The sequence below is a fragment of the Salmo salar genome, chromosome 11 (genome assembly GCF_965601325.2).
Source record: "Salmo salar chromosome 11, fSalSal1, whole genome shotgun sequence".
NCBI lineage: Eukaryota > Metazoa > Chordata > Actinopteri > Salmoniformes > Salmonidae > Salmo > Salmo salar.
The window spans coordinates 19,895,351-19,916,571 of record NC_138301.1 but is presented as its reverse complement, the minus strand read 5'-3'; the positions used below and the strand labels follow the sequence as shown (position 1 = coordinate 19,916,571).

General features: G+C 42.3%; 1 protein-coding gene across 1 annotated transcript; it reads right to left on the bottom strand.

Annotated features, from left to right (window-relative positions):
- Positions 1–308: 308 nt before the first annotated feature.
- LOC106562168 (polycystin-1-like protein 2) lies at positions 309–16,182 on the bottom strand. Its single transcript, XM_082957620.1, is given in 30 exon segments — positions 309–615; positions 1,867–1,998; positions 2,082–2,183; positions 2,392–2,602; positions 2,720–2,880; positions 2,999–3,126; positions 3,224–3,357; positions 3,524–3,854; positions 3,969–4,154; positions 4,245–4,385; positions 4,493–4,589; positions 4,688–5,151; positions 5,255–5,477; positions 5,629–5,861; positions 5,952–6,151; positions 6,249–6,395; positions 6,482–6,660; positions 6,755–6,856; positions 6,952–7,182; positions 7,299–7,489; positions 7,600–7,825; positions 8,034–8,165; positions 8,345–8,465; positions 8,634–8,977; positions 9,100–9,237; positions 9,456–9,632; positions 9,752–9,900; positions 13,394–13,801; positions 13,896–14,036; positions 15,897–16,182. Coding segments are annotated over 30 exon segments (5,877 nt in total). The 3' UTR covers positions 309–453.
- Between the last annotated feature and the right edge of the window lie 5,039 nt (positions 16,183–21,221).

The following is a 21,221-nucleotide window of genomic DNA, read 5'->3' as shown; positions in this document are numbered from 1 at the left end:
CATGCATTTGAACTTAGGTCTGCACCCAACTCTTACAAGTAAAAACAGATACTGCACTAAACCATTTCTGTAGTAGTGTTTTATCCTAGGAAAAGTGATCAGAATGAATTGCGCAGCCCACAACAGTCATCTCAGGCCTTTTATCTGATCTTAATGCAACCCATTATAATGATGAAAGAATACAGTTTGCTATGGTTCAACACCCTTTATATTGTTTATTTAGTTTGGAACTAAATATATTGAAAAAGCAGAATTGTTAGAGAGAGGAATTATTATTTCCTGTACATATTGTTAGAACATTGCTAGATTTGATTAAACAGCTACAAGCAACCATACAAGTGGTGCAAAAGTCTTGATATAACATGTTTTAATACTCCTATTGAGCAACATAAATGAAAGCAGTTCCAAAATCAATTCATACAGAGTGGCAGATCTTTACTGAGAACTAAGCATCTATGAGGATATAGTGGAGGGTTCTTTCTTAGTAATAGAGGCATTGTTGGCATTCACCTTGGGACTGTTACTTTCTTCTTTATCTTCTTTCTTATATTTGATCCCAAACAAGCTGCAGAGCTTCATCAGCATCAGATCCACTATCTCCTCCTCCTCTGAGGGCTGTAAAAAAAGATCAGTCAAATCTGATTGGTCTTACATTGATACACCTACAGTCACCAATGGTCACTGTTAAATGGTGGTGTTGATACACCTACAGTCGCCAATGGTCACTGTTAAATGGTGGTGTTGATACTGTATTATTTAAGTGATAATGCCCTCAAAACCGGTGTTTGGAGGATATATTGGCAAACCGTGCTAATATATCCTCCAAACACCAACTTCGAGGGCATTATCACTTTTATACAATGGGTTACCAACATATTCAAATAATGATTGACATATTTTAATTAAAAACGTTATTTGGATTAATTTATTCATACTATTTCATCCTACCCAAGTCAGCTAGTCGCTCAGTCTTTTTGTTTTGTATTTATGGACTCGACCCAGTCGTGTGTTCTAAATGTTCCATTGCCATACTGGCTGGCAACGTTCTTATCCCTTGCTTGCTAGCTAGCCAACTATGGGTAACTTACAGTCACATCAAAATGTGCAGCCAGAATAACAGCAAAGTAGCTGCATTTGCATTTGTTTAAACTGTTTTCTAGTGATATTTATTTGGATTCATCCATAACAATGAGCTAATGAGGCACGATTTCGCCTGGCATAGAAAATGTGTTCACTTGTCAGGACACTGTTGTTCAGAGGAGCTAGCCAACAACTCAGCTAATCACTTCAAACTGAAGCTGGAAAGACTGCAACCTAGCTGCACTTAGTTTTGTTTCAGCTATTTTCAACTGACATTTCTTTGTATTTATCCATAAAAATGACGGCAGCTAATTAATGATTTCTACTGGATGAGAAATGCTGCCTGCCTGCCTGCCTGCCTGCCTGCCTGCCTGCCTGCCTGCCTGCCTGCCTGCCTGCCTGCCTGCCTGCCTGCCTGCCTGCCTGCCTGCACCAACTCCTCCATTACTATGGGACAGCTGTTTCAAATGATGGAGATACAGACAAAGGTTTATACAAATCTCTGCTGTTGAAAACTAAATGTTAGTCTAAAAGAAATGCGAGATAATGTTTAGATGCTTTTTATAGTGGAGATCAAGTTTGTAAATTGCTTGGCTGGACTGATGAGACAGTGGATTGCGCATTCAGGTGGAACAGAGTAAATAGGCATTTTAACGTCATAGATTTAGCCAGTGGTAACTTGTGGAATAGACACCAGCTGGAATGCGGTTTTAACCAATCAGCATTCAGGATTAGACCCATCCGTTGTATAAACATGGAATGTTATATGATTATGATGCACAGTACCTTGTGATGTATTTGCTCTTGAGTGAACGCCACCAGGATGACTGAGATGAACAGGTTCAGAACCACAAAGGTCATGAATATAACGCAGGAGCCAATGAGGAACGCACCAAGCACCGGGTTGTAATCAAGAACCTGGATTGAAAGGAGATACCAATCACAGACTTGCCATCACGACCATAGCTGTAATTTAGAGAGCTGTCCTTTCCTTTACTGACCTCGTCATAGTTGAAGATGCCCAGTTGCAAGCTGACCATGGTCATAGCAGAATCCAGGAGAGTCCTATATGAGTACAGCTTCCAGCCATACATCAGATTAGACTGCAGACAATGATCACATGCTAGATTTAGTGTCAAAGCACAATGAATCATAACTCAGCTGTGAAAAGTGAACGATTCAGTTAAATTGAAGAGACATTTATCACAAAAGCAAGCACATCGCAATTTATTAGAAATACAGATGCATTGCTCCAAGAGACTGACAAATGGGAAAGTTGGAGAATTAAAAGTTTTCCAGGAAGACCCTTACAATAATAGAATAGGCCAGGAACATAATGGTGATGACCACGAGGAAGCCTGATATGTCAGTCCAGGCCCGTTGCAGTGTGGCAGTGATCATGTTTAGTTTGGGGTTGAACCTCAGCAGATGCCACAGTTTGACTGTAGCCAGTAGCACCAGGAATGCGATCAGATACCCCAGCACTGCATCTGCTGTGGCTGTCTCATGGAAACTGGCAAACCTGGATAGAGAGTGGAGAAGTTGAACATCGCACAGGAGAAACTGACCAACAATAGGGATAGCAGACTAGCGAAAGAATAGCAGAAACCCATGATACCCCAACCCAGTGTGAACTCACTGGTCTTTATGGTTGTGGTAGTACTCCATGTCCCGGTTCCCTAACAGGGTCCTCTTAATGAAGACAGACAGTGCGCTCCAGCTCAGGAGGATGATGGCAAGCTCCAGCAGGTTCCACTTTGTCTTGAAGTAAGCCCACTTTTGCTGCTTCATCAGTTTTCCCTGTGAGGAGAAGAGAAGAGTTAGACTCAGGAGGAATTCCAGAACAATGGCACTAGACAATTGTGTCACAGATTTTATACGCTTTACACATAAGAAAGATATTTAAATTAAGGCTTACCTGAACATACATGTAGTAGAAGATAAAGAGGAAATAGATGACCTCAGAGGCCATGACAAAGATGTGGAGTCCACCGGTGGACTGGTATAGTCGGACACTCTGCAGCTCACTGCGAAACTGGAACGCTCCTGAGAGAATAAGACAGGTGCTGACAATCTGAGTTTTGGATGCCTTTAAATACTTACTTTATGCTGTATTCATGGAGTGATATAACAACTGTCTCACCTACAGCTGTGGTCTCCAGCATGAGTGTGACAATGCAGAAGAGGTTGACATTGGCATTGTACACTGTGAACTCGACAAAGACTGCTTGGGTGAACAAATCAAGCCAGGTGTTGTCAAACAGATATTGAAGGGTACTGCAGGGACAGAATACATGGAATAATTAAAATACACCCTTCGATACACAGGCGCGGACTACAGAATTTGGGGACCGGGGAACCAACCTCCATTATATACATTATATACATTTGCTATGGCATGATAATTGTGATCAATTTGAAGCATTTGTAATTGTGAGCTTACCTGCTAGCGTTCTGTGAGTCAGGGCCCAGGTCCACCACAAACCCCCCTCCCCTGTAAAGAACCACACTACCCCAGATGGGTTGGGCTCTGAGTCGGGCCTGGGTTTGGTACTGCCAGGGGCTGCGGAGGGTCCTTGAGGTGTTTTCACTCACAGAGCGGTTCCAGCCTGGCCCATAGGAGCCCGTGTCCTCCACCTCCCATGAGTATGGAGCATGGCAGTCAGGTACAGCCTGGCGCATGGAGCGGGCGATTCGGCAGGAATTCTTCTGCACCCTCACCTGGCGAAGACGGGCATTACCAACCAGTTTGGAGTTCCCATCTGTGATGAAACCTTTAACACACCATTTGCTTTTGTTGACACAGGATTCAATCTATACCTTTATTTAGGACATTTTGGAGCTTCATGTTTCTCCAAGAAATAAACATCCTCTTTAGAGAATCCTACCTGGGTACTCTCCGAAGAGGTTGCTGAGGAGAGAGGTATTTGCCCAGGTGAACACATTTCCGTGGCTCATGCTGTCTGAGATCCCTTGGCTGAAGCTCTGCCGAATGTGCTGAGTCAGGAAGTAAGCGTTAGGGTCCCGTTGACCATACGCCACCAGGAGCAACATCCACATGAACCCCATGTAGGCTGCAACAGAATCATAGGCCTTAAACATTTATGTTAACCAATAGGTGTAGTGAATGACAGTGCAGTGAATGAAAAAGCGGTTCCTCTTACTGAGAATCTCTTTGATGAGGGCGAAAACCTTATGCTCCTTGATCATGTTGTTCCTCATCCTCTCGATGTCTGTGGGTGGCGGGGGCTGGTAGAAGCTGCATGTGCTATCCCTCCTGACAGCCCAGACTACATCAGGGTCATCTGTGGACCAGATTGTGCCATCTTACACTGCTTAATGTTGTAAAAGTCTAGCTAATGTACAAGTAAACAGAATTTCCCCAAAACTGTAAATAAGGAAAACAAAGAACCTGGGTTTCTGAGTGCCCCCTCAATTTTTGGATCCCCATATTCGTCCTGATCAACTTTCTTCAGAACGAGAGCAAAGAAGGCTGCAAAAGCTAGCACCTGTGTTAGGAAATCCACAAAGTAATACCCAGATTACAGATACATGCTGCACGGCATTTTAAATTGAAATTAGAAAGTTCTAATCTGATGTTTCTCACTTTCAGCGGCTGAATGATTAGGAGGCTCTGAAAGAAAGAAACGACCATGGAGATGAGCCAGTTTATAGAGCGGTCCTTCCCATAGGTCAACCCATACATCATGGTGAAGTATCCTGATACTCCGCTGGTGGCTGCCACCAGTATCCAGCCGATAAACACAAACCACCAGGGAAGCCCGTCTTGACAGCACTTTTTACTGCCACTGTCCCCATCACTGCTCTCAGCTTGGCCTGGGCTTTGAGCCAGCTCGTCCCCTCCCAGGCTGGAAGACTCTAGCAGTCCCTTCATGCCCTGGACCTGCTGCACTGCCCGGCAGTAGCTGTCTGGGTTGGGGAAGCGAGAAGGTCCCAGTAGGCTCAGCTCCTTCTCTACATGGCATAGCTGCCTGTACAGATACTGGCTGTTGGTGCTCCTTTTCTGGCTCCCATCCCCAGTCTTCTCAGGGCTCCCACACATGCTGGTCTCTGAAAGCAGAGGAGCATAGGAAATATATGGGTCAGGCAGAGTTTAACATTTTTAACCAATACTGATGATCATCATTGTAGGATCTGGAGGCTCGGGATGTACCTTGCAGATTGGTTACCCCTAGTGAGAGAATGAGCGATCCCTCTTTCTTGGAGGCATCAGTGTAGAACTCCCCACCGGCTCGGTTCTGCTGCTGGATGATGTCCTCCACCAGGGAGAGCAGAGTGTTGATATCAGTCTGTTGTCCAGGCTTCATCTCTAACTCCAGGCGTGGAATGGGGCTCTTCATAGCCTTGGAGAGTGACTGAGCAATCTTCTTTATGTCCTGAGAGAATACAGTACATTAACAGCCTTGCTAATATCAAACTTACAACTGTCTACTTACAAATCATGACTGACATACAGTATCTAAAATGAGTTTTTATGGTAGGGACTGTTGGCTTCAATTGGAATATTAATATATTGACATATTTTACCTTGATGACAGTGTCTGGCGTGAGTTCTCTGTCCCTCTGTGGGGAGGAGGGCTGTGAGCGAGACACTCTGCCAGTCTTCCCCTGCTTGGACACCTCTGCCTTGGGCTTTCCAGGCTTCGTCTCTCGGGGGCGGGTGTTTCTGAAGATACTCACAATGAGGAGATTAATTGGAAACATTATGATTGAACTCTGAACTCCAATCATCAGCTGCTGCCAGGTGAACTCGATATGACCTACAGGAGTAGAAAGAGAAAGAAGAACGAGTTATTGTTCTGAAAACCTACCATTTCCAAATGCCCCCATTACTGTGCAGGCGTCCATACCCAGGTCCATGGTCTGCTCAGAGGGGTCGGTAGGGATGCCCCAAAACATGATGCTGGTCAGCATGGTGCAGAGCAACAGAGAGAAACAGCAGGAGACTCGCTGGACACATGTGAAGGTGCTCGTTGGAGGCCGGCTGATCACAGAAAACCAGATGTGGCCATCACGGAAATCCTTTGCCGTCCTCATGAAGAACATATTACTGCAGAATATACGGTATAGGAAGCTTGTACCATAATGGACAATTATATTTTTATTAATATTTTACCATTCCAAGGTGCATTCAAGTTTCTTCTCACCTGAATTTCTTCAAATCCATCTCCGTGGCTACAGGGAAGACTTTATCCAGAGTGCACTCACTCATATCTATGGCCAGCCATGAGTTACACAGGAAGTGCCACTTCTGTCCTGTCTCTACATCTTGCACCGTAACTTTGTTTATGTACCTGCAAGAAAACTCTTATTGTCAACTAGACCTACATCTTCACTTCAACTTTGGTCATGGATTTTTCCCCTCCTCCCACTCTCCTACCAGGCAGGGTGCCTCCCTGAGTTGTCGTGCCACAGCCTGATGCTCTGCAGCTCCCCCAGAGAGAAGGGCGTGGTCAACAGGAACATATCCACTGCACCCCTCTCAAACACAGGCTTGTCAGGGTCAGTGAGGTGGTGTGGCTCACTCTCTCCCTCCATGCCCAGCAGAGTCACAGTAACCTGCAGCAGCAACACGGGGTCAGGGTGACTGAGTGGGGTTTTATCAGAGAACAGAATATTATGTCCTGCAGCAGTGGAAACTGTTGGTACTGACCTGAGAGGAGGTGGAAGCACCACGCCGATGCCCAGTGCTGATATTCAGCATGTAACGGTATTCAGCCAAGGGGTCATTATCGTCCAACAATGTCACCTTCACCTACAAGAAGTAACACTTGAAGGTAAAACTCTGCATCAACAGCAAGTTCAACAGCAAAGATGATAAAATGGTAGCAGTGGTTTTTCAAGGCAGACCTTGGCTATGTCCTGGATGTCCTTCCTGCGTGCCCATATGACCACCAATACGTAAGCAACAAAGATGGAACCAATAAAGCACACCACCACAGGATTTTGGGCGAAGGTGCCAAAGAGCTCAGCCGTACGTGACACATCTACGAGGTTGGGCATGACGAAGAAAGAGTTCCCGAAGAAGGTCAAGTGCGTACATAAGCACTGGGTGGCCAATAGCGTGGTTAAAGGACCAACCTAAGGAGATCACAGTTGGTTTATGTATTTCATTATGGCCTGGTCAAGGATTGCAGGGATGCTGCAATGTGCCTTTGTTTTATCATAAGGTGTTGTGTTGTACTTGTTTCACTCACCCTGCAGCCATCTTCACTCCAGGTGGATAAGGTTTCGTTCCAATATTTGCACTGAGCAGCAATGGAGGTGACAGTCACAGTGGCATTGACGGATTTAACCCCTGCTTTCACAATGGGCCTCACAACAAGGTAGTGCAGCCCAACTTTCCCTATCAAATCATTGGGACCCAGGACCCAGGTGTATTTCTCCTCTGTACCCAAAACACACACACAGGTTCTAAACATGAAATGTTATCCGTTCATCATGCTTCACAATTGTTATGTCTACGTGATTCATATGTAAGTTCAGGAGGTACATCACCTTGCGTGTTGCTCTGGTGAGGCATCTGAGTCTTGGCTATGTATTGCTTATCGTTTGGGTAGTCTTTATACCCCAGGAACAGTTGAAAGGTTATGTCCTTCAATGGCTTTATCTTCAGCACCAGTGTTACATCAGGTGAAGGGACGTCGACCATCAGTGTGCTATAGTTTCCCAAGTAGAGTATTGTGCTGTTTGCTTGCCCTCCTTCAGGCCTTGGCAAGAAGATCTGAGCATCAAAGAAGAGATTATGTTTTTCAAAGAAGAGATTATGGGTATATCATTTATTATATACAACAGGATGTCATTCGCCACTGATATCTGATCCAGGATCTGCAATCTTATATCTTTAATTTAATAGGGTATTATTAAGGCAACAGTAGAGTTGTTACACTCTCAAATGACATAGAATATGAAGGGGTTTGCAGCACTCTGACCTCAATCTCCTCAGATAGGTTCTCTATGGGGATGACAGAACCATTTCCTCTGGTCAGGGAGACAGACCCCACAGTGCCGGTAATATTGTTCTCCTCGCTCCATGAAAATGGGTTCTTCTTCAAACTCAGCATCTGTAACAAGTGGGAAATAGTGAATCAAGAGAGAGGGTTTAAAAACCATACCTAATTATTCATCAACAAAACTAACAGGTACAAAAAGACATATCTCTCTTCACAATGAAAATACCTTTCATGCATACCGACTCATGATAATACATACATACATTATATAGTCCCACATGCACACTTACTCTCACATCCACTGGTTCATCTGGAGAAAGGACATCAGCACCCAGGTGAGGGAAGGAAAAGCTTGCAGAGGAGCTTATTGGGTTGCTTATAGACTGCATCTGAATAGTTTCTGTTGACACTCTGAGAGGGCATGATATGCTGTCACTCAATATTGATGCTACATAACAGTTGCAATGTCTTGCAGACATTGTATTGTAACAGCAATTAAAATATGTCTGATGTGTCACAATCGTTGCCTTTTAAAACTACAGTTCCTTTTCTTATGTCCTCTGCCCACATTCTTCTTACCTGTTCACAAACACAGTGATATGAGGGCTGTTGACAATCACAGAAGCTTCATCAACCTTCTTCCCATTCAACAGTGCACTCTGCACACTGTCCATGCCCTTGAGAAGTAAATCAGAGACTTCTCTCTGTGAAAGACAAACTGTTCAGTAAGGCTGCTTCATTACTGTCATTAGACTAGGTGAAGGTAAATATGTGCTCACGTTTGAAGAAACATCCAGGATATTGCTGGCTGCCTCTACAATTGGTATAGCTGCCTGCACCAACTCCTCTTCTCCAACATGCTCACTGACGTTCATGGAGAGGAGGGAAGAGCTGAGGTTTGCCACCAGGAAGCTAGCTTCAAGCTGGAAAAATAGACCATCTGAAATTAAGTCTTTATTCTGGGCACATTTTGACCAATAGGCCTATGTATTTGTGTGGATTACTCCATGCTACCCTGCTTCCATGGGGGGCTATCCAAGTGTACCTGAGCATTGGGACTAAGCTCATCACCCCTCTTGGTGAGTCCTGCCACAGCTCTGGCCGTCAGCTGCACTTTCTGAAGAGTGCTGCTGGAGCTGTTCTCCAGTGCTTCACTTATATTCATCAGCATCTGTTCTCGCAGCTTAAGGAGACATACCAACATTGAAGAATGATGTTTAAAGCTCTTAACCTGGACCTTTTACATGTACGCCAATTGCCTAATCTCCATCTGGATTAATCAATCTGGATACCTCACTATCATCTGTCTTGTAAACTCAACGTAAACAGATCACTATCTTTGTCTTAAAGTTCATATTCATTTAGTACCTCCCCACACACACACACACACACTCCTTATACCTTCATCCTGTTATTCTTTTCCTCACTGGAGCCTTTATTCAGTATGTCCGACACAGACTTGAACATCTGTCCAAGGGTCTCTCCAGAGAGCATCCCCTGCTGCCCCAGATTAGCCACTATGTCCGCCACTGCAGATTGGAGCTCCTGCACTGGAGTACCGGACTTGGCTGGCCGCACCTTGGGGGATAACAACTAAATGAGTGCTCCAATTACTAAATGGATGTGAACTATGGAGACGAAAGGCAAGACATTAAATGATATAATTGATTATTTATTTTTGTTTGGTAATAACAAACCTCAGTGGTGATTGTGGTACTTCCACGGGTCTTTGTGTTCAATTCTGTAACAGTCACCTCTAGCGACAGCATGTAGTTGCTGGTTATCTCCCCAACAGGTAGGAAGAGTAACGTTACTTTATTTACAGAACTGCAGCGCAGATGGTTACCTGAAAGATAAAGAAGAAAAACTATCTGATTACATTGATCATTTCTTTAACTAAATCAATATGGCATGTTGATCTTAATCTGGCTCTGGTGCTAAACTTATTTTATGGGAGAAGGTCTCCTGAAATATACAACACTGGCAAAGAGGGATACTCACCTTGGTCAGTTTTAAAACAATATTTGCAGCCGTTTGTGCAGGATGTAGGTGTTGTACAGGTGATATTGAAAGGATCCAGAACGGTGCCATTCGGAGGGAAAATACTACATGAAGGGGGACTTAAGGTGATAGCCGGAGCAGCGGTTACAGGTGGCGTTGTATCAGCAGGTGCAGGAGTCGTAACACCTGGTATCTGAAGGGTGTACCTGGCATATTCAAAAGTTTCCTTATCTAAAGAACGGTGATATAAAGGGATATTGATATCTTATTTCCACTTGTGAATATGTTACATTAGTTCCATACTTTCTGAGGATGAATCAATCCAAACTAAGCTCCTATAAATATCTCAAACAAAAATGGGGATGACTAATTGATCAGTCGGAAAATGTCTAAATATGACAATTTTTTTGCACTTTTTTTCTGTCAATACGCTAAAGAACAGTTTGATGCAAGTTCAACATATCTGAAGGACATCCTGTTATCAACTGTGTTAACCAAACATTTAGCCTGTACTTATAGTAAGTTATTTTGGAATTGAATACAAGGAATAGATACAGTACTCACCATAAACTATCACATGGAGATTCTGAAACCTATCTGAAGCTTCTTTCAGGTAGTTTTTGCTCACTTTGTACTCTTTCTCACCATCTTGATCTTTTCTTTCCTTAAGTGGCTTTTTCCCTGCGTTGTTGTAACAGTTTTGCAGGGCACCCTAGAAGACCACAGAATTCAAAATGTTGTCCTCATGTACGCTGAACTCTGGCTATTGTATAGTCAATCACATGCAGTCCACAAGTAATGTGTTTATGAATCTTTTTTTTAAATGTATCTAGAATATGTAAACTCCAAATTAGACAGCATGGGTTAGTCAATAAATTGATTAATGCACTCCAACGAAACTCATTCACACATGAAAACAAGCATTTCGCTACACCCACAATAACATCTTCTAAACATGTGTATGTGACAAATAAAATTTGATTTGAAACCAATGAAACATATGATTGCATTCAGCATGCAACAATAAAAGAATCTCAAACTTACTGTTGAAGGGTTTGGGTCCTCAACATGCCAAATTACCTTTGGGCAACTGGAGTTACAGTCCAATTTGAATTTGACGTCTTTTTTTACATCCACTATATTACAATTATCCTGGCAACTGAAAGAATATAGGTATGTTTTTAGCATAAAATAGATCTTAAAAACATTGAATTCACATTTTGTAACACAGTAACTTGATTATTGCTTCGTAAATACATAGCAATGGAGTTCAGCAGTTATTGATATCATACAAATGGAAATAAGAACAGTGTTGTACCAGAAACAGTTTACCTTTGTAATAACAAAGCAATACATACATTATTATGTAATTATTGGGCATTTAATGCAACAATATTATTAGTGTAATTACAGCATGCTCCATAGGCATGAGAGCAATTCATGTAAAATATGACCAATTTACTTCTGAATTTGAATTAAATCAGTCAATTAACATGCTAATGTCATAACCCTGTTGTACACTTAAGGATTACAAATCTGTCAATAGTTTTAGCTAAATAATTTCTAACCCAAATCTTTCCAGATATTTAGTAACATTCTGTATGGCCACTTAGGCCAGTTCAAAAGCCTTATGATGTCCAACATACATGTAACTGCCAAAATAAAGGAAACACTTGAGTAAATGAGGGATACAAAGTATATTGAAAGCCGGTCCTTCCACACAGGTGTTGTTCCTGAGTTAATTATGCAATTATTATTATTCCCTCATACTTAGGGTCATGCATAAAAATGTCCAGTTATTATGATTATTTTGGCTACCATGGCTGGATGAAGAGATGTCAGTGAGGGCTCTCAAAGGAGCATAGGGGGATTAAGGTGTGTGTGTGTGTGTTTGTCTCAGTCACCAGATCGCAACACAATTGCAGACTTATTGGAGATTCTGGAGTGGTGCATGAGACAGCGTTTTCCACCAGCATCAAAAAAACACTAAATTAAGGAATTTCTAGAGGAAGATTAGTGTCACCTCCCTCCAATAGAGATCCAGGCACTTGTAGAATCTATGCAAGGTGCATTGAAACCGTTCTGGTGGCCCAACACCCTATTAAGACACTTTATGTTGGTGTTTCCTTTATTTTGGCAGTTACCTGTACTTCTCTGAGGATGATTATGACGATGATACTAGAATTATTAATAGGCTTATAGGATATTTAAACAGCAATTTTTATAATATTGTCATTGCCTGTTTTTATAATGATACTGATAGGAGTTATCATGTCATGAAATAAAATAGCATGACTTTGTTTAATTCTATTAACTTCACTATTTTAAGCCTATCCCCATATTACCGAATTCTAAAGTTGGCTAATTTTGTTGGAGTAACCGTGATGCATCGGGATGTTGAAATCCAGTCAACCCATTTTTCATTGCCACTCCATTTCTTCACAGAAAAAGTGTATTCAAAAAACTCAAATGGGTTTGGAAGACAGTCTTTTTCAATCAAACGAGTCTTGTCTGTTGTTTTATCGTTGCATTTCCCTTTATCCTTACAGTCTTCTTCTATTGGAATTAGAAAGGGAAAATGGTTAGAAAACACCACCATAAGGCCATGCTGTAAAAAGATGACAGACAACACTGAGTAAACAAAGAAAAAAACAATTGAGATTGTTTTATAACTTCCATTTTCCGTAACAAAGTTCACAGTCATTGTATTTCATTTTATTCTGTAATAGGGTGAGGTGAGAGGGTTCTCTTCAACAGCCCTGTGGCTTAAAGCCTTTAACTGGTACTTACTGCATTCCCATTCAAATTTGCTCTGCTTTCCATTAGATAGTCCTCCTAAGCCAGTTACCTCAAGTTTGACGCTTTCAGTGTCTTGACTGGCAGTTTCTGGAATGGCAGTGATTCTCAAGTTATTAGCTCGGCGAACTCTCATATGCTTTTCTGTCTGGGGATGAAAACAAATATGTGAAGAAAAACTGCAGGAAAATAATTACCTTCCCATTAGTGAAAAAGGTGCTACCTGTTAAAGGTTAAAGAGGAATATATAAAATTTGTTGAATTCTTAGCTATTTCACATACTGTGTTTGCATAGCCATTCTGCCTGAGGTCAGAACTGTTGTGACAAACAACTGTTGTGTTCCCCACATCCACATCCATGTGTGAGAAGACATTCCAGGCCCTGACTTTCACTTGCAAAAATCCTGTAACAAAACAGTTGATATGAATAATATAAACAAGAGTATAATAAAGAATTTAAAAAAAAGGTATCTTCATCAATCACTGTTTTAATCTCTGAGTAAGGTTTGTTGGATGACAGTTTGAGTAAATAGGTTAGGCACCTTGGATAGTGGTTGAGATATTGTAAACCTGCATGCTGGTGTTTTCCATATCTCTGGTCTCGGAGATGCTGTCGTTGGCTCCAGACACCTGGAAGAGAAGCTGCACCGGGGCTCCCCGGTCCAGGGAGACACTAACATAGAGGTCTGAGTCTGGACACTCCCCCTCCTCAGCCATCACTGATCCCAGCAGGCCCTCCACAGGCTCCAGCAGACACACCTGCAGCTCAGTGGACACGCCCAAGACCGAGACCCCGTTAGAGGCATGCAGGGTCAGCTGGTGGCAGCCAGAGCCCAGCTGTTTCTCCACCTCTGGTCCCACTGTGATGTTGTGGGGGATGATTCCTCTGACTGCTGATGAATTGGCAACCAACATCTCACAACGGTGGAGTTTGTAGGTCACATTCGTACCTATAGATAGCAAAGTTGTCTCATTCTACCAAGATTTGTACTCGGAAATGTAAGACCAGATGCTTTTATTTCTGCTCATGTTGGTTTTACTTACCAGATTCTACTTCTACCTGGATTTGAAGGGGGCTTCCGTACAGGACCTTGCAGTTTGCACCATCTGTTGATTGGTTCATGCTATAACACTTGATGACACCAAACTCCCCGATGGGCTTCTGAAGGATGATGTTTTTCTGGACTGTGGATCAGAGACAGCTGGGTGATGAATATGACTGTGTGCTAGGTGCTAGTCTCCGCTCAAGCTTGCCAATGTGTTCAAATACAAGATCTGAAATGTACCAAACCAGAACAAAGTTAATGGCCTACTTGGGTATTTATGTTTAGTTTAATTTTAAATGCATCACATTGCATTCTGCATTTGAATTGAATATATTCTCATGTGTGTTGCTGTATTATTAGAATGTGTCTGAGGGACAACTAAAGTTCATTGGCTGATGATGCTGTGCCATTTTTCACATTGTGGTCGACTAAAGATTGGTTGTTGTGTAATCCAACTGATAAGAGGGAGAGAGATTAGAATCAAGCAGAGAAGCATGTAGTACAGGTACTGTCTGAAGGCCACACAGCAGCCACTGCTTCCTATATACTGAGGGAGAGGAAAATCACTTTACATAGTACATACTGTAACAGAGCGTATAAGCTGTGTAGATAATAAGGGGCATATACTGTAGGACTGTTTTTGTCACTACAGAGAGTGCTACTAATAATGTAAATTATATGAAATTATCATTATCGTTTTCATCATTAGGCTGTCTTCCTTTTTAGAATTGAGTTGTATAAAAGCCATTACATTTATGGGAGGGGTATCAGTACACATGGTTTAGATAGAGGATCATTATTACAATGCCTACTCTAAATGTCTGCCATTCATGCATGAAACACTAGCTTAGGAGCACAAACAGTGCAATACTTTAAATGCAAAGGTCAATATTTCCTACCTTGTATTTCCATTTATTTGTATTGTTTTTACAACCAAAGCATGTCATTTCAATTGAAAGGGTATATTCAGTGGCTTTGCTTTTATTCAGCTACTGTGGTTTCCTGTGTGATAAAGACATCTTTTATGTTGATTATACAATAGCTCCTTCCTCAAGTGGAACTTTGTTTTCATGTATTTCCCTCCTTTGCTGCAGCTGTGTTTGTTTTACAATATTAACAGTTCTATCCAGCTGCACTCCTTGCTCTCTGCCTCACAAACACACACACGCATCAAATACAAACCAAATTGGCAGATGAAGAGCAGCTCCTGGCTACAGTTGCTTGTTGCCTCCCACTGAAACCCTGAGCCCCTCAGCATGTGACCACAGCCAGCCCCTGGATCAGGGTCGTTCATCCAGTTAGAATAGCTGACATCAGAGCCATCAAGCCAGGAGAGAGGACCTGAGGATGTACAGCGCAAACACCAATGAAAGTATTATATTATATAATATATACACTGAGGGTACAAAACATTAGGAACACCTGCTCTTCAAAGTAGAGGAAATAAAGTATTATTTTCCCACAATATTAGATGTCCCATCTGTTCGAACTGACATGCTTACTGTGTACTATCTAGTTCATTTGATAAATACTATGATAGCTTGTGTTCTCATGAGGGATGTCAGAGGCATTATTAAATACGTAAAGAAGCAGGAAGGAAAGGAAACAACGCTATTAGGTGATAAAGTTTGGTCCTTTGTGTGGGGAATTAAAAAGACTGCTTTAAATCAAAGGACTGGACAGCATAACCTATTGAATGACAAGTGTACCTCATTAGCTGCTAAAAGGATATATCTAAATGTGGCATGGTCTCCTAGCAATAGTGCCAGATTAAATCTCCAACCAAGACGCCAGCTGACGTGAGAGTCAACAAGCCCAGCATCTTAGTCTTAGGTTGGGAGATAGCAGTGGAAATGTAACGGTTTTCTGTACAATTTTTGCTCAACTGAATACAATGCACTCTACTCCCACCCTTTGAGATCCTTTGCATGATCAAAGGATCTAATGCATTAGTGTCATCAAATAATGCCCACTTTAGTTGCCTGGGCTGCTCTCTTACCTTCAGCAACAGCAGAGTCCAGTGTTAGGTTCGGGGAGGCTGGTGCTAAACCCAGCCACCAGTCCTGCTCTGGCTGCAGGTGCTTCTGTAGGAACTGCTGTGTATCAATATTTAGAATGAAGGCCAGGTGTCCACCACCCCGCTCACACCAGCCCTGTGCACTGAGGAAGGAACGCGGTAGAGCCACAAACTCATAACAGGAGCCGTCAAAACCCTCTTGGTACTCTGGGCAGGATAGAGGTGCTATCTCATCCTCAGCACAAGACAGGCTTAAGAGGAGAGTCATCAGGAGCAATACAGAGAGATTAGTGCTGTCCATCTTCACCCCTTCACATGTGCACTGTTACAGGCAGCCTGGTGACATGCTGTCTTTAAAGGGGCCTAACATTACAGAATGACCTGTTATGGCTGACTGCACTTCCTTTGTGAAGTTCTAATGGACATAATCCTTGTGTACAAATCAACAGACCACAGGGATATAGTGAATGGTCTGCAATAAGGTCCTTAGGGAAGGACCCTGTGTCAACAGTAATAATGGGTGCCTCTGACGGCTGCCATTGATGTAACACACTGCAGCTTGCAGGTGTAGATCAACTTTATACAGGTTTGGCAGCAACAAACCAATGACCCAGATAAAGACCATCAGAGTTATAAAAGTCAAAAAAATACAGAGACTCTTTATATTTATACCACATATTAAACGTTACAGGGCCAAGAATTTTGTTGATCAACATTGGTACTGCTGTGAACTGTAAGAGTACTTTTAAAATCAACCACTGACCCAGACAGTGGCCGTGTCTCCTGACAGTCATGTCCAACTCTTCTGGACTTTTGACATCCTCAGTTGTAAAGGAAAATGCATGTGTTAGTGTGGTGAACTCGACAAGTCTTCTGTCTGCTTTGACTAATATGAACATGTCTTTTTAGGAGCTGCGTGTGAGTCAGTATCATGTCATTTGGTGTTTATTCAGTTTTAGCTCTCTTGTGTCTATTGTGTATGAAAATGTAATCTAATGAAAGAATGTTGGCGTATATGGGACTCTAGACTAGCGCTTCCCAAACTCGGTCCTGGGGCCCCCCTGGGTGTACGTTTTGGATTTTGCCCTAGCAATACTTAGCTGACTCAAATAATCAAAGCTTGACGATGAGTTGGTTATTTGATTCAGCTGTGTGGTGGTAGGGAAAAAAACTAAATGTGCACCCATGGGGGGCCCTCGGTCGGGCTCACTTGGGGTGACGATGTCTCATAGTGATTTCTTTAAAGGTCTATGTCCCTAGAGTTGGAAAATGTGTGATAGCAGTGCAGCAATTGGAGCTTTCTCCGGTTATCACTCTTTCTTTCATCCCTCCATCCCATACATTTTCCCATAGGGATTTTACCCTTTGACAAACCATGCCAGTATACAAGAAGTTATTGGTCACGTATACCCTTTAATCATATTTTTATTTAATTTTTTCACCTTTATTTAACCAGGTAGGCAAGTTGAGAAAAGGTTCTCATTTACAATTGCGACCTGGCCAAGATAAAGCAAAGCAGTTCGACACATGCAACAACACAGAGTTACACATGGAGTAAAACAAACTTAGTCAATAATACAGTAGAAAAATAAGTCTATATACAATGTGAGCAAATGAGGTGAGATAAGGGAGGTAAAGGCAAAAAAGGCCATGGTGGCAAAGTAAATACAATATAGCAAGTAAAACACTGGAATGGTAGATTTGTAGTGGAAGAAAGTGCAAAATAAATAAATAAATAAATACAGTAGGGGAAGAGGTAGTTGTTTGGGCAAAATTATAGATGGGCTATGTACAGGTGCAGTGATCTGTGAGCTGCTCTGACAGCTGGTGCTTAAAGCTAGTGAGGGAGATAAGTGTTTCGAGTTTCAGAGATTTTTGTAGTTCGTTCCAGTCATTGGCAGCAGACAACTGGAAGGAGAGACGGCCAAAGGAGTAATTGGCTTTGGGGGTGACCAGAGAGATATACCTGCTGGAGCGCGTGCTACAGGTGGGTGCTGCTATGGTGACCAGTGAGCTGAGATAAGGGGGGACTTTACCTAGCAGGGTCTTGTAGATGACCAGGAGCCAGTGGCTTTGGTGACGAGTATGAAGCGAGGGCCAGCCAACGAGAGCGTACAGGTTGCAGTGGTGGGTAGTATATGGGGCTTTGGTGACAAAATGGATGGCACTGTGATAGACTGCATCCAGTTTATTGAGTAGGGTATTGGAGGCTATTTTGTAAATACATTGCCGAAGTCGAGGATCGGTAGGATGGTCAGTTTTACAAGGGTATGTTTGGCAGCATGAGTGAAGGATGCTTTGTTGTGAAATAGGAAGCCAATTCTAGATTTAACTTTGGATTGGAGATGTTTGATGCGAGTCTGGAAGGAGAGCTTACAGTCTAACCAGACACCTAGGTATTTGTAGTTGTCCACATATTCTAAGTCACAACCGTCTAGAGTAGTGATGCTGGACGGGCGGGCAGGTTCGGGCAGCGATCGGTTGAAGAGCATGCATTTAGTTTTACTTGTATTTAAGAGCAGTTGGAGGCCACGGAAGGAGAGTTGTATGGCATTGAAGCTCGTCTGGAGGGTTGTTAGCATAGTGTCCAAAGAAGGGCCAGAAGTATACAGAATGGTGTCGTCTGCGTAGAGGTGGATCAGAGACTCACCAGCAGCAAGAGCGACATCATTGATGTATACAGAGAAAAGAGTTGGCCCAAGAATTGAACCCTGTGGCACCCCCATAGAGACTACCAGAGGCCCAGACAACAGGCCAGAAAGGCAGGGTAGGATAGATATAGGTCTGTAGCAGTTTGGGTCAAGAGTGTCCCCTCCTTTGAAGAGGGGGATGACAGCAGCTGCTTTCCAATCTTTTGGAATCTCAGACGACACGAAAGAGAGGTTGAACAGGCTAGTAATAGGGGTTGAATCAATTTCGGCAGATAATTTTAGAAAGAAAGGGTCCAGATTGTCTAGCCCGGCTGATTTGTAGGGGTCCAGATTTTGCAGCTCTTTTAGAACTATATGATATATGTCCTTGATATATCATTGGAAAGCGACAATTTACAGTTATCCATCAGACACATTTTCGGTATGTTCAGGTCAACAGAGCTTCTACCAACTATGTTTTTGGATTGTAACTTTGGTGATAGAGGCACCAAATTGCACATACACACCTAGAAAAGATTTGTAGATCTTGTAGATTTGTGAAATTTATCCCCAATGAGTTATTTGACGGCCATATTGAGAGAGAAAAAAATCTGTGGGGTTAATGCCTGAATCCTCTGATGGCCCTGTATCTACACATCAGTTTAAAACCCTGTTCTAGCTGTGTGTGTGTGAAATTTCGTGCCTCTATCACCAAAGTTACAATTCAAAAACACAGTTGACCCACTACATGGAAGTATATGGCTAAGCTTCCAACATTCTAATGTCAATAGCATAATATGGGTGATTATTAAACAATAGTTGTAGCGAGTGCTTTCAAAGTTAGTTATATTATATATAATTTGAAAGATGATGACCTTTCAGAACCACTTGTCAAACAAAGTTTAAAATGTGTCAGGGTTTCTTTTTAAAAGCAATTTATACAGGTAATTCTGATATGTACCCTATAGGTCAAAGGTTAAACTTCTGTTGACCTGAACATTCCAAAAATGTGTCTGATGGATAGCTGTGAATCTTTCCAATGATATATAATTAAAGCTTATATGTGAGCAATAACTTGTATACTAGCATTATCTGTCATAATGTAAAACCCAAATGGGAAAATTGTATGGGATTGAGGAATGAAAGAAAGAGTTATTATTGGAGAAAGCTCCAATTGCTGCACTGCTATCACACATTTTCCAAAATCGCTAGGACTCATCGTCGCCTCCAGTGAGCCTGACAGACCAAATTTGGGGGTCTGGCTCATGGACTAATTCCATAATGTAGCCACCGGATTAGCGTCCTGCTGTCTGGCCTCTCGCTAAAAGAGCCTCTGGCTAAATTGGCCCCTCAGTAAAACTGGGCCACTCCTACTGATACGTAATTTCCTTCTATTTTCATGTCTACTCCTTGGCTCAGAAGGACGCAATTACCAGTGCAAGAAAATTAATTGATTGATTGATACACTGATTGCAAATAATTTACAGTGACACTGGATCTCTATTGGAGGGAGGTGACACCAATCTTCCTCTAGAAATTCCATAATTTAGTGTTCTGTTGATGCTGGTGGAAAACACTGTCTCAGGCGCCACTCCAGAATCTCCAATAAGTCTGCAATTGGGTTGCGATCTGGTGACTGAGACAAACACACACCTTAAACCCCCTATGCTCCTTAGAGGGCCCTCTTTCAAAGCCACGGACATCTCTTCATCCAGTCATGGTAGCCAAAATAATGGGCAGTGAAGTCTAACCATCTACTGACACTTTCATGGATTTTAACATATGTATGCTTGTCTACTCCATTAAAACTTCCCTTTATCCATTCATTAAGTTACAATGGTTAATTATTGGTTTTTAATACCGTCCCAGGCCACTATCCAGGCCATGGCAGCCAGAGACAAAATCTCTGTTGGGGAGGCGGAGAGGGAGTTGCTGTGACTACAGGTCCCGTGTGGCTCAGTTGGTAGAGCATGGGTTCGATTCCCACGGGGGACCAGTACGGAACAAAAAAATTTATGAAATGTATGCATTCACTACTGTAAGTCGCTCTGGATAAGAGCGTCTGCTAAATGACGTAAATGTTTAAAAAAATAACGAAACCGGCTGCGCGCTATCGTGCATACATTTATTTTGTCCCCCTACACCAAATGTGATCACTACACGCAGGTTAAAATATCAAAACAAACTCTGAACCAATGACATTAATTAGGGGACAGGTCGAAAAGCATTAAACATGTATGGCAATTTAGCTAGTTAGCTTGCACTTGCTAGCTAATTTGTCCTATTTAGCTAGCTTGCTGTTGCTAGTTAATTTGTTTTGGGATATAAACATTGAGTTGTTATTTTACCTGAAATGCACAAGGTCCTCTACTCCGACAATTAATCCACACATAAAACGGCCAACCGAATCGTTTCTAGTCATCTCTCCTCCTTCGAGGCTTTTTCATCGTTGAACTTATGTCTATAGCCTATTCTTATTGCCAGATCTGTTTTCTCTCATCAGCCACTGCAAGTGCTTCTTCAAATATTTAGTAAAAATATATTTAGAGGCCTGTGAGCTAGGGTCTCTTAAGTGTAACCCTATAGTATTGTTCATTGTTTGGTTTATCACATGAAAATATGGTACAAATGAAAGCATTTATTATGTGTCTTGTATCTTCTGTGCTTGCAGGATGTG